Source organism: Stegostoma tigrinum, chromosome 4 (genome assembly GCF_030684315.1).
Source record: "Stegostoma tigrinum isolate sSteTig4 chromosome 4, sSteTig4.hap1, whole genome shotgun sequence".
Lineage (NCBI taxonomy): Eukaryota > Metazoa > Chordata > Chondrichthyes > Orectolobiformes > Stegostomatidae > Stegostoma > Stegostoma tigrinum.
Window position 1 is genome coordinate 84,544,291 of NC_081357.1, and position 12,439 is coordinate 84,556,729.

General features: G+C 41.5%; 1 protein-coding gene across 2 annotated transcripts in view; it reads left to right on the forward strand.

Moving 5' to 3' along the window:
* The window catches only part of LOC125452713 (collagen alpha-1(IX) chain-like), a 142,870-nt gene that overhangs the window by 43,617 nt on the left and 86,814 nt on the right, over positions 1–12,439 (forward strand). For both annotated transcript variants that reach the window (XM_059645501.1, XM_059645500.1), the window contains exons 10-14: positions 92–136; positions 1,026–1,082; positions 1,196–1,249; positions 4,110–4,163; positions 10,489–10,542. In XM_059645501.1, coding sequence (XP_059501484.1) covers positions 92–136; positions 1,026–1,082; positions 1,196–1,249; positions 4,110–4,163; positions 10,489–10,542 — 264 coding nt within the window. The remainder of the gene's footprint in view (positions 1–91; positions 137–1,025; positions 1,083–1,195; positions 1,250–4,109; positions 4,164–10,488; positions 10,543–12,439) is intronic.

Sequence of the window (12,439 nt, forward strand, 5' to 3'; positions counted from 1 at the left end):
TTAACGCTCTGTGGACACACATTTCCTTATTTGCCTCTGCTTTTTGCCTGTTAACTTGGTTCATAAAACTTCAATCTTCCTCATTCTGCAGGGACTTCCAGCACTGATGCATGGTGATAGCAATGATGAGTCACTGGTAAGGTTTCAGTACTTTTGATTTATGTCATCCAACATAACGTATGGAGTTCAACCTGGATAAATGCGAGGTGAAGCATTTTGGAAGGTCGAATTTGAAAGCTGAGGACAGGATTAAGGATAGGATTCTTGGCAGTGTGGAGGAACAGAGAGATCTTGGTGTGCAGATACATAGATCCCTTAAAATGGCCACCCAAGTGGACAGGGTTGTTAAGAAAGCATATGGTGTTTTGGCTTTCATTAGCAGGGGGATTGCGTTTAAGAGTCGTGAGATCTTGTTGCAGCTCTATAAAACTTTGGTTAGACCGCACTTGGAATACTGCGTCCAGTTCTGGTCGCCCTATTATAGGAAAGATGTGGATGCTTTGGAGAGGGTTCAGAGGAGGTTTACCAGGATGCTGCCTGGACTGGAGGGCTTATCTTATGAAGAGAGGTTGACTGAGCTCAGACTTTTTTCATTGGAGAAAAGGAGGAGGAGAGGGGACCTAATTGAGGTATACAAGATAATGAGAGGCATAGATAGAGTTGATAGCCAGAGACTATTTCCCAGGGCCGAAATGGCCAACACGAGGGGTCATAGTTTTAAGCTGGTTGGAGGAAAGTATAGAGGGGATGTCAGAGGTGGGTTCTTTACACAGAGTTGTGAGAGCATGGAATGCATTGCCAGCAGCAGTTGTGGAAGCAAGGTCATTGGGGACATTTAAGAGACTGCTGGACATGCATATGGTCACAGAAATTTGAGGGTGCCTACATGAGGATCAATGGTCGGCACAACATCGTGTGCTGAAGGGCCTGTTCTGTGCTGTACTGTTCTATGTCCTATGTTCTATGTTCTATGTTAACATTATTTCCAGGATATTAATCTAAATGAAGTACTTGTTTCTTTGTAGTGTCCCAATGCTTGCCCTCCAGGTCTGCAGGGCTATTCTGGACTTCCAGGAATGAAGGTAAGTGTCCAGCTAGTTCATCATGACAAAAATCTATAAGTTTAGTATCATAAATCATTGGATTTGATTGCAATGAATCATTGTCTCCAATTCATTCACCTCTTGATGTTTAGGGGCACAAAGGTGTAAAAGGAGAGGCTGGTGAACCAGGCAAACAAGGACATAAGGTATGAGAAGGTGTTCCTGCTGCTTTTGCCATGAGCCTGTACAAATGGCCTATAGTTCCTTCTGTTTGTTCCAATTGCAGTGGTAAATCTATTCCAACATCTTAAAACCAAACCTTCAATTCATATTAAAATTACATATCAGCAATAGAAATTACTGGAAAAACTCAATTCTGAAGAAGAGTCATGGACCCAAAACATTAACCCTTCTTCATTTCCACAGATGCTGCCAGACTTGCAAAGTTTCTCCAGCAATTTCTGTTTTAGTTTCTGATTTCTAGCATCCATTGTTATTTGATTTTAAAAATTACATTACATTGGCATGAGCCAAGCATCAAATCTTCTCTTCATTGATTGTAAAATTCGCTGGACTTGGATGATATGAAGATGGTTTGTTTAATATTTCCATGACATGCCTTAACAAATTTGGATTTTGTTTTTCAAATGCTTCCGTAGCATTAATAATGAGCTTCTGTCCTGTAATCTCTTTACGCACTCCATTTTTTATGGTGTTAGAAGGGGAAATTTGCAGACAGAAAACTTAAACAAGGAGTTGCCTGAATGATTACAGATGAAGTCACTTCAATGATAAGAAAAGATGTCTTCCTCTCTGCAGTAGTCCCTTGAGATTGAGGATAGCTTTCTTTCACTCTAGTCAGCTCAAGGCCCACAACATCAAACAGTCTAAAGCTGGATCTCCATTTTCTGCCACAGGATAGGACAGGCTATGTTTGAGGACATGGGTGGGAGGGATGCTCATATTCCCACATGCTCCTTCTGCTGTTTGCGCTGGACCTACACCTGGCGCTGTCAGAGACAGTTAATTTTATCAGTTCCTTCATGGATGCTGCTTTTCCTGTTTGGTGGCCTAGGGACAGAGGTTTGCATGGGGATATTGTATTTGCCTGGGATTGTTTGAGAATGTCCTTGAAGCATTTCTTTTTCCTCAAAATGAGGTAAGTGAATGTACTGTATCCAGCCTTGTGCACAATACAAAAATAGGTGGAAGGCAAATGGTGAGGATGACACAAAACATCTGCTCAGAATTATAAAAAAAGTTAATGAGTGGATCAAAACTTGGCACTTGGAATATAATTTTAGAAAATGTGAAGTTATGCTCTTTAACAGGAAGAGAGATCTGGGTGTTATTTAAATTGAGAAAGACTGCAAAAATCTTCTGAACAAAAGGATTTGGAATACATATCCATGATCACAAAAAGAAGGCATTGAAGTTCAGTGGGTAATAGGGAAGGCAAATAGAAGGTTGGAGTCCACATGTTGGCCCTTTATCTCAAGGGAATGGCATATAAAAGTAGAGAGGTTGTGCTGTACAAAGCAATAGTCAGACCACACATGAAAAACTGTGAACAGTTTTGGACCACGTATCTAAGGAAAGATATATTGGCATTGGTATCAATCCTAAGAAAGCTAATTTGGCTAATATCAGGTATGGAGAGATTGTTTTATCTGGTTGATTAGGTTGGGCTTTGGGTCAAGTGCTAGAAAATGATTAGAATAGCTAAGTGGTTTTTTTAACTGATGGAGACTCAATGGGCTGCAGACTTTTTGCTGTGCCGTAGATCTGTATAATTCCATGACTATATCCCACTACTGAAGGAAATTAGCATTGGAAGGGAAATTTACAGGAGAAGTAATAGGACTGAAAGTTAATAAGTTCTTGTGACCAGATTGTGTACATCCAAGAGTTTTCAAGGTGCTGCCTAAGAGATAGTTGATCCTTTGGTAACCATTTTCCAATATTCCATAGATACCTCCCAGAGGGCTGTGGAAGTTCAGTTCTTGAGTATATGTAAAGTAAATGTTGATAAATTTTTGACTATCATTGATGTAAAAAGATATGGGATAATGGCGGTAAAAGTGCTAATATTTTGTGACCATACAAAATGATGGAGAAGGCTCGGAGGCTGAAAGGCCTACTCCTGTTCTTTTGTTCTTTATTTCCAATGACACTTGCTGACTTCTGAATGAAAACAGTAGTGAAGTACACATCGGTACCAGATCTGATGTTCAGTCCTTCAGTCAATGGCTGGGAAACCGGAAGATGCTCCAATAAGATACAAAAACAAAGTTGCTGGAAAAGCTCATCAGGTCTGGCAGCGACTCTTCCTCAGAACCTCATGCTGAACTTTTCCAGCAACTTTGTTTTTGTTCCTGATTTACAGCATCTGCAGTTAGTTTTTAGTAGGCTTCAATAAGAGGATGTTTTCTGGCCCACCTGCCTTCGCTATATGAATGGCAAGGTATTGTATGGAATAATATAAGCAGTAAACATAATAGCATATAATTGGCACAATCAGATGATCATTTACATGCAAACAATACATGTGGGGAATCTGCCCCACCTGTCTTTACTCAATGCCAAGTACAACCATGTGAATGGCAAGGTATTGTATGAAATAATATAAGCTCTAAACATATTAGCATATAAATGGCATAATGAAATGATCATTTATATGCAAAGAGTACAAACGGGGAATCATGTCTTGAGGCTTTCCAGATAAGAAGCAAGCATGTTGGGACTCTTGTACAATGGTGTCTCCAATTTATTTTCACTTACAGTTCTACAAAGTCATTTTGAACAATGTCCAAGTTAAGGCTAGTAAGGCAATACTGATGATTATGGCCAGTGTCTCCTGAACTATTGCTAAATTTATAAATTTCCCAGTTCCTATACAGTTTTATTCCTGTTGTCATCAATTGAGTGGCAATGGACCTCCTTTTGCATGACATGATTTTGTCCTTGTTGCTTTGAACCGTGTTACAGTTAAGTCATTCTGTCTGTGAATGGGGCAGAAACTTGCTCATGTTGCTCATTCCACTCTGCTTTGTTTTTGTCTTTTAGGGTGAAGAAGGAGAACAGGGAGCTCTTGGAGAATTAGGTGCTCAAGGCCCACCAGTAAAGTATTACATTCTTCAAATATATCTTGTGATATTGTCATTGGAAACTTTGGACTCATTTCCCATTTTCACCAGCAGAGATCAAACAGGTGATCTCCAATTAACTGCTCATTTTGCACAGCCACCACTCCTGCTATGGAAATATAAGGATGCTGTATAAAGGGAGGCTGATCTGCTATCCCTTGTTCCATTTGGACTTGCAGATCATCATAAAAATCAAGCAATTAGAGCCAGTTTTTAATGATTTTTTTAATGACCCTATAATGACTCTCTGTAGCTGTACATTACTGTATTATGCTGAAAGTATTTAAATATTTAAGATTCTTAAGGCAATGGAAAGGGCTCTTATGGTACAGTGGTAGTATCCCTACCTCTGAGCCAAGAGGCCTGGCTTCAAGTACTACCTTTCCTAGTGGTGCATAGTAACAACTCTGAACAGATTGATTAGAAAAATAAGTCAACAGACTCTCTGAATTATGGTTGAGAATGCCACATACTCTTGTACTAGGAGGGAAGATGCACAGTAGGATTCTGGGTAATCCAAGATGGAGGGCAGGAAAAAATTGTGGCTACAAGATCTTTTCCTTTGTTTTTTGAGGTATTTTCAACGTTGGAGTTGATTTTCCTCGAATTCTCAGAGCAGTAAGTGCTGCTTTATAAGCTGCTGCTTTGTTTTGTAAATTTGGCCAAAAATATCAAAACAATGGCACTTTAAAAAGGAGGAAGAATTATCACATAGGAAGTGAAAACAAGGGAGAAATAAACCTGCACAGCTGTCTGACCCAGCAGTGAACCTAATCAGTTGACTGCCTCTGCTGTTTGGTTTCAAGTGTCTCTGGACATTGGAGTTTATCTACGAAAAATAATAAAACACTGAAATTCACAGCTGATCTTGGAGAAACCCGAATGTGGAAGCTCACAGCAGAGAACAGCTAAGTGGCTAGTTTTAAAGTATAACTATAATTTTGTTTTGTAAATCTAGTATTTAGAATGTGTTCTGTTTTTGATTGTGTTTTTGAAATCTGTCTCACGATTAAAATTTATAAATATAAAACGTAGGTGCGAATTCAGCCTGGAGCAATATTTTTAGAACAGTAAGACTGTCCAGTTTTCTGAGTTTGTATATTGTTAAGGTGCAGAGATGGCCTTTAGTAGACTGATATGCCCTTGCTGTCAGATGTGGGAAATTATTCCATGATACTGGTGATTATGTCTGCAGGAAGCTGCCTTCATCACGAATCCTATTGGATTGCGTGGATCAGTTGGAGCAGCGGTTAGAGGCAATGAGGAATTTACAAGAGCTGGGGGTGTGATGGATGGCAGCTGCAGGAAGAGAGAAAATCCCTGGGATAGTTAGACAGATGAGTTGTTTCCAGGAAAGGTACGAGAAGAAGGCAGGTAGAGCAGGAGTCTCCTGTGGGGCTATCCCCATCTGAAACAAATATTCTGTTTTGGAAATTTACGGGATGATGGACGCTCAGGGGAATGTAACACTGACAACCAGGTTTCTGGTACTGTGACTGGCTCTAATGTAATGGAGGGGGTATGTCAAGTTTTGAACGATCAATTGTGAAAGGGGACTTGCTAGTCAGAGACACAGACTGACGTTTCTGCATCCAACAGCGAGACATCAGAATGGTGCATTGACTCCCTGGTGCCAGAATCAAGGATATCTTGGAGAGGGTGCAGAATATTCTCAAAGAAGAGAGTGACTGGCAGGAGATTGTTGTACACCTTAGAACTGATGACATGGGAAGAGACAAGGACAGGATTCGGAAGAGAGAATATAGGAAACTAGGCAGGAATTTAAAAGGGCAGTTCTCAAGGATAGTAATACTTGAATTACTCATACCATGAACTAGTGAGGGTATGAATAGGATGATAGAACAAATGAATACGTAGCTGAGAAGTTGGTGCAGGGGAGAAGGACTTACATTTTTGGATTATTGAAATCTCTTTTAGAGAAGAAGTTAACTGTATAAGAAGGGATTGAACCTGAAGTGGAAGGGGATTAATATGCTGGTGGAAGGATTTGCTGCAGTTGCTCAGGAGGATTTACCAGCAAGGTGTGGGAGTAGGGGTTTAGTGGGAGGGTTGTGTTGGTGGTGGGACCGGGGGAAATTAGTCTGAGACTGGTGCAGTTGGGAATAGGGGCAAGTCAAACAGTTAGGGCAGCCAAGAACAAGGCAGAGAAGCAGGTAGGACTGATAAATTAACTGCATTTATTTCAGTGTTATCGGCCTCACAGGTAGGGCAGATGAACTCGGGGCATGGTTGGGAACATGGGATTGAGATATCATAACAATCACAGAGACATGGCTCAGGGGTGGGCAGGACTGACAGTTTCATATTTCAGGGTATAGATGCTATGGGAACGGTAGAAAAGGGGACAACAGAGGAGGAGAGTGACGTTTTTGATTAGGAATAACATAATGGCTGTAACTGGGGAGGATATTCCTGGGAATACACAAGCACAAGTTATTTGGATGGAACTTATCATCATATTCGGATTGTACTATAGACCTCCCAATAGTCAGTGGAAAATTAAGAAACAAATTTGTAAGGAGATCTGGGTTATCTGTAGGAATAATAGGGTGGTAATGATAAGGGACTTTAACTGTCCAAACATAGACTGCTACTGTCATAATGTTAAGGGCTTGGATGGAGAAGAATTTAAGCGTGTACAAGAAAATTCTCTGAGTTAATTTGTGGATGACCCCACCAAAGAAGATGCAAAACTTGACCTACTGTTTGGAAATAGGGCTGAGCAGGTGACTGAGGTGCCAGTACCATAATTTTCTCAATTTTAAAATAGTAATGGAGAAACATAGATCGTATCTGAAAGTTCCAGTTCTAAATTGAAGAAAAGCCAATTTTGACAGTAAGAGGCAAGAACTTTCAAATTGATTGGGGGCGGATGTTCTCAGGTACACGGAAGGCTGAAAACTGGGAAGCCTTCAAAAGTGAGGTAAGAGTCCAGCGACAGTCTGTTCCTGTTAGGGTGAAGGGCAAGGCTGGTAGATGCTGAGAATGCTGGATGACCAGAAAATTTGAGGTTTTGGTCGAGAATAAGAAGGAAGCATATGTCAGGTATAGACAACAAGAATTGAATAATTCCCCAGAAGAATATAAAGACAATAGGTGTATACTTAAGGAATTCAGGAGGGCAAAAAGGGGACATGAATTTGCTTTGGCAAATAGGGTTAAGGAGAACCATAGGGGTTCTACAAAAACATTAAGGACAAATGAGAAACTAGGGAGACAATAAGGCCTCTGGAAGATCAGCAAGGCTGCCTAAGTTTGGAGCTGCAGAAGATGGGGTATTTTGCATCAGTGTTTGCTGTGGAGAAGGATATGGAACATCGAACTTGGGAAATAAATAGTGACATCTTGAAAAATGTCCAAATTACAGGTGCTGGACATCTTAAAATGCAAAAAATTGGATAAATCCCCTCGATTAAGGGTGGGCACAATGGCTTAGTGGTTAGCACTGCTGCCTGACAGTGCCAGGGACCAGGTTTGATTCCAGCCTCAAGCAACTGTCTGTGTGGAGCTTGCACATTCTCCCTGTGTCTGTGACTTTCCTCTGGGTGCTCCGGTTTCCTCCCACCATCCAAAGTTGTGCAGGCTCGATGGATTGGCCATGCTAAATTGCCCGTAGTGTTCATGGATGTGTAGATTAGGTGGGTTATAGGGTGAGGTGTCTGGGTAGGATGCTCTCAGGGTCGGTGTGGACTTGTTGGCCTGTTTCCACACTGTAGGAATTCTATGATAATGATACCTGATCAAGTGTTCTGTAAAACTCTGGGGGATGCTAGCTAAGAGATTGCTGGGCCCATTGCTGAGATGTTTGTATCATTGTTAGCCACAGGTAAGGAGCTGGAAGACTAGAGGTTGGCTAATGTGCCACTACTTAAGAAAGGTGGCAAGGAAAAGCCAGAGAAATAAAGACCATGAGCCTGACATCAGTGGCAGGCAAATTGTTGGAGGGAATCCTGAGGGACAGGATTTACATGTATGTGGAAAGTCAAGGACTGATTAGGGATAGTGAACATGGCTTTGTGCATGGGAAATCGTGTCTGACTTGATTGCTTCTTCAAAAAAACTCACTGAAGAGGATTGATGAGGGCAGAGCAGTGGATGTGCTCTATATGGATTTCAGTAAAGCGTTGGACAAGGTTCTTGGTTAGCAAGGTTAGGTCGCACGGATTACAGGGAGAACTAGCTATTTGGATACATAACTGGCTTGAAGGTAGAAGACAAAGGGCAGTGGTGGAGGGTTGCTTTTCAGACTGCAGACCTTTAACCAGTGGTGTGCTGTAGTGATCAGTGCTGGGTCCACTGCTTTTTGTCATTTATATGAATGATTTGATTGTGAACATAGGAGGTATGGTTAGTATGTTTGCAGATGATACCAAAATTCAAGGTGTAATGGACAGTGAAGAAGCTTGCTTCAGAATACAATGGGATCTTGATCAGGTGGGCCAATTGATCGAGGAGTAGCAGATGGAGATTAATTTAGATAAATTTGAGGTGCTGCATTTTGGAAAGGCAAATCAGGGCAGGACTTATAAACTGAAGGTAATGTCCCGGGGAGTGTTGCTGTGTGAAGAGTGCAGGTTCATAGCTCCTTGTAAATGGAGTTGCAGGTAGACAAGATAATGAAGAAGGCATTTTGTATGCTTGCTTTTATTGGTCAGTGTATTGAGTGTAGGAGGTGGGAAGTCCTGTTGCAGATGAAAAGGACATTGGTTAGGCCACTTTTGTAATATTGTATATGAATCTGGGCTCCCTACCATAAGAAGGATATTGTGAAACTTGAAACGTTTCAGAAAAGATATAAAAGGATGTTGGCAGGGTTGGAGGGTTTGAGCTATAGGGCGAGGCTAATTAGGTTGGGGTTATTTTCCCTGGAGTATTGGAGGCTGAGGAGTGACCTTACAGACGTTTATAAAATTATGAGGGGCATGGATAGGGTGAATAGCCAAGGTCTTTTTGCCAGGGTGGTGGAGTCCAAAGCTAGAGGGAATATGTTTAAAGTGAGAAGGGAAAGATTTAAAAGGGACCTAAGTGACAACATTTTCATGTGTGTGATGCATGCATGGAATGAGCTGCTAGAGGAAGTGGTGAAGCCTGGTACAATTGCTATATTTAAAGGCATCTGGATGGGTATATTAATAGGAAGGTTTTACAGAGATATGGGCCAAATACTGGCAAGTCGGACTAGATTTATTCAGGACATTTGGTCGGCGTGGATGACTTGGACCGAAATGTCTGCTTCCTTGTTGTTCAGCTCTACGACTCTATGATTCTGGACAGCGTGGATACTTAAATTTTTATGGAACTGGAACAGAAATTATGAATCATAAGTTCCAATTCCAAAGCTGTCAATTTATGGCCTAACATTAGAAAATTGCAATGAAAGCTGTTGGATTGTCACAGCAACTAGCAGTTTTACTTATGCCCTCCAGGGACTATTATTCTGTTCCGTTCACATGATTCCAATCCCAGAGTTTGGCTGACTCTTAAAGTCTAGCGGGGGAGTGGGGATGGGCAATTCTGCTTTTGTGGATCAGAAGTTGAAAAAATTATTTCCAAGATATTGGGTGGAATTTTCTGTTGGTGAACTTGGGAGGTAGGAAATGTCTACACTGAAGGGCCTGTTTCCACACTGTAGGGAATCTAATCTAATCCTCGACTAAGGCTTCTTACCTCCATCAGAATTAGGTTCTGGGTGGGAAGGCTCACAATGAACCTTCACAACCCAATTAACAATTACTCAAGGCTTGACTTAACTCATGAGGTGTATATGACAGCTGAGAGTGTATGGGATACTTTTCATCTCAGGGTGGGGGTGGGATGTTATTGGGGTGCAGGTGGGAGGCCCCTCAATCAAAGGCACTTAGTGCTTCATCAAGAGATTGGATGTTGGGAGTGGGGGTAATTATTCTGAGTGACTTTAGTCCCAACCTTGCAAATTTTCCCCCCCAACCATAAACATTATTTACATGTGATCTGGGTCACTCCTCCCTTCTGGGAGTCAGGAATTGAATTAAATATTTGCTGACTTAGTCTTCAACTGATCAATTGGGGCAAGGTACCGCCTACATTGTTATGTACAAGTGCCGGAGAGGCATGATTTGAATCCACAAACTTTTGACCTGGATACAATTGTGTCACCAACTGAACCACAGTTAACAGTGATCCTGCAAAAATTTTTACTCTGACAACTGGAACAAAGAAATTAAAACTGACCACAATAGTTCTAATAGTTTCTTATAATTACTTGCTGTTTTAACAAGAAGTTTTCTTGTCAACTTTAGGGTATTCAAGGTCTGAGAGGTTATGCTGGTTTGGATGGACGAAAGGGTGATATGGTAAGTTAAACTGATGAAAATGGTTAAGCTCAAACACTGCCTCAGTTTCTATCTCATTAACTTGCAATTTGTCCTTTCTGTTCCAAACTTCTTCTGGCTTCGTGACACTTTTACAGAAACCCACAGACATGGCTGAGCAGATTTTAAAATTGAAAATGTAATTTCCTTCCAGAGAAATTAGAGGTTTGAGGAAGGTTATATCTTATAAATTTCAATGAGATTACTTCCCATTCTTTTGCCACAACTCTCCTTGTGAGGCCACCTCTTTAGTCAGGTAAATCTTCTCCAAACTGCTTAATATATCCTTTCTTACATCAGGGGACGAGAACTCTACAATTAGTCCAAATATGGAGTTATGTCGGTCTGTATAGTTACATAGAACATTGAACATTACAGTACAGTACAGGCCCTTCGGCCCTTGATGTTGTGCCGACCTGACATACCGATCTCAAGCCCATCTAACCTACACTATTCCATGTATGTCCATATGCTTATCCAATGACGACTTAAATGTGCCTAAAGTTGGTGAATCTACTACCGTTGCAGGCAAAGCGTTCCATTCCCTTACTACTCTCTGAGTAAAGAAACTACCTCTGACATCTGTCCTATATCTTTCACCCCTCAATTTAAAGCTATGCCTGCCCATGCTCGCCGTCACCATCCTAGGAAAAAGGCTCTCCCTATCCACCCTATCTAACCCTCTGATTACTTTATATGTTTCAATTAAGTCATCTCTCAACCTTCTTCTCTCTAATGAAAACAGCCTCAAGTCCCTCAGCCTTTCCTCGTAAGACCTTCCCTCCATACCAGGCAACATCCTAGTAAATCTCCTCTGCACCCTTTCCAAAGCTTCCACATCCTCCTTATAATGCGGCGACCAGAACTGTACACAATACTCCAAGTGCGGCCGCACCAGAGTTTTGTACAGCTTCACCATAACCTCTTAGTTCTGGAACTCGATCCCTCTATTAATAAAAGCTAAAACACTGTACGCCTTCTTAACAGCTCTGTCAACTTGGATGGAAACTTTCAAGGATCTGTGTACATGGACACTGAGATTTCTCTGCTCATCTACACTGCTAAGAATCTTACCATTAGCCATGTACTTTGCCTTCTGGTTACTCCTACCAAAATGCATCACCTCACACTTGTCTGCATTAAACTCCATTTGCCACCTCTCAGCCCAGCTCTGCAGCTTATCTATGTCTCTCTGTAACCTATCATACCAGCATCCTTCGTCACTATCCACAACTCCACCGACCTTAGTGTCATCTGCAAATTTACTAACCCATCCTTCTACGCCCTCATCCAGGTCATTTATAAAAATGACAAACAGCAGTGGACCCAACACCGACCCTTGCCACTAGTACGCCACTAGTAACTGGTCTCCAGGATGAACATTTCCTATCAACTACCACCCTCTGTCTTCTTTCAGCAAGCCAATTTCCGATCCAAACTGCTATATCTCCCACAATTCCATTCCTCCGCATTTTGTACAATAGCCTATTGTGGGGAACCTTATCGAGCGCCTTGCTGAAATCCATATACACCACATCAACCAGTTTACTCTCATCTACCTGTTTGGCCACCTTCTCAAAGAACTCAATAAGGTTTGTGAGGCACGACCTTCCCTTCACAAAACCGTGCTGACTATCCCTAATCAATTTATTCTTTTCTAGATGATTATAAATCCTATCCCTTATAACCTTTTCCAACACTTTACCAACAACTGAGGTAAGGCTTACTGGTCTATAATTACCAGGGTTGTCTCTACTCCCCTTCTTGAACAGGGGAACCACATTTGCTATCCTCCAGTCGTCTGGCACTATTGCTGTAGACAATGACAAGTTAAAGATCAATGCCAAAGGCTGGGCAATCTCCTCCCTGGCTTCCCAGA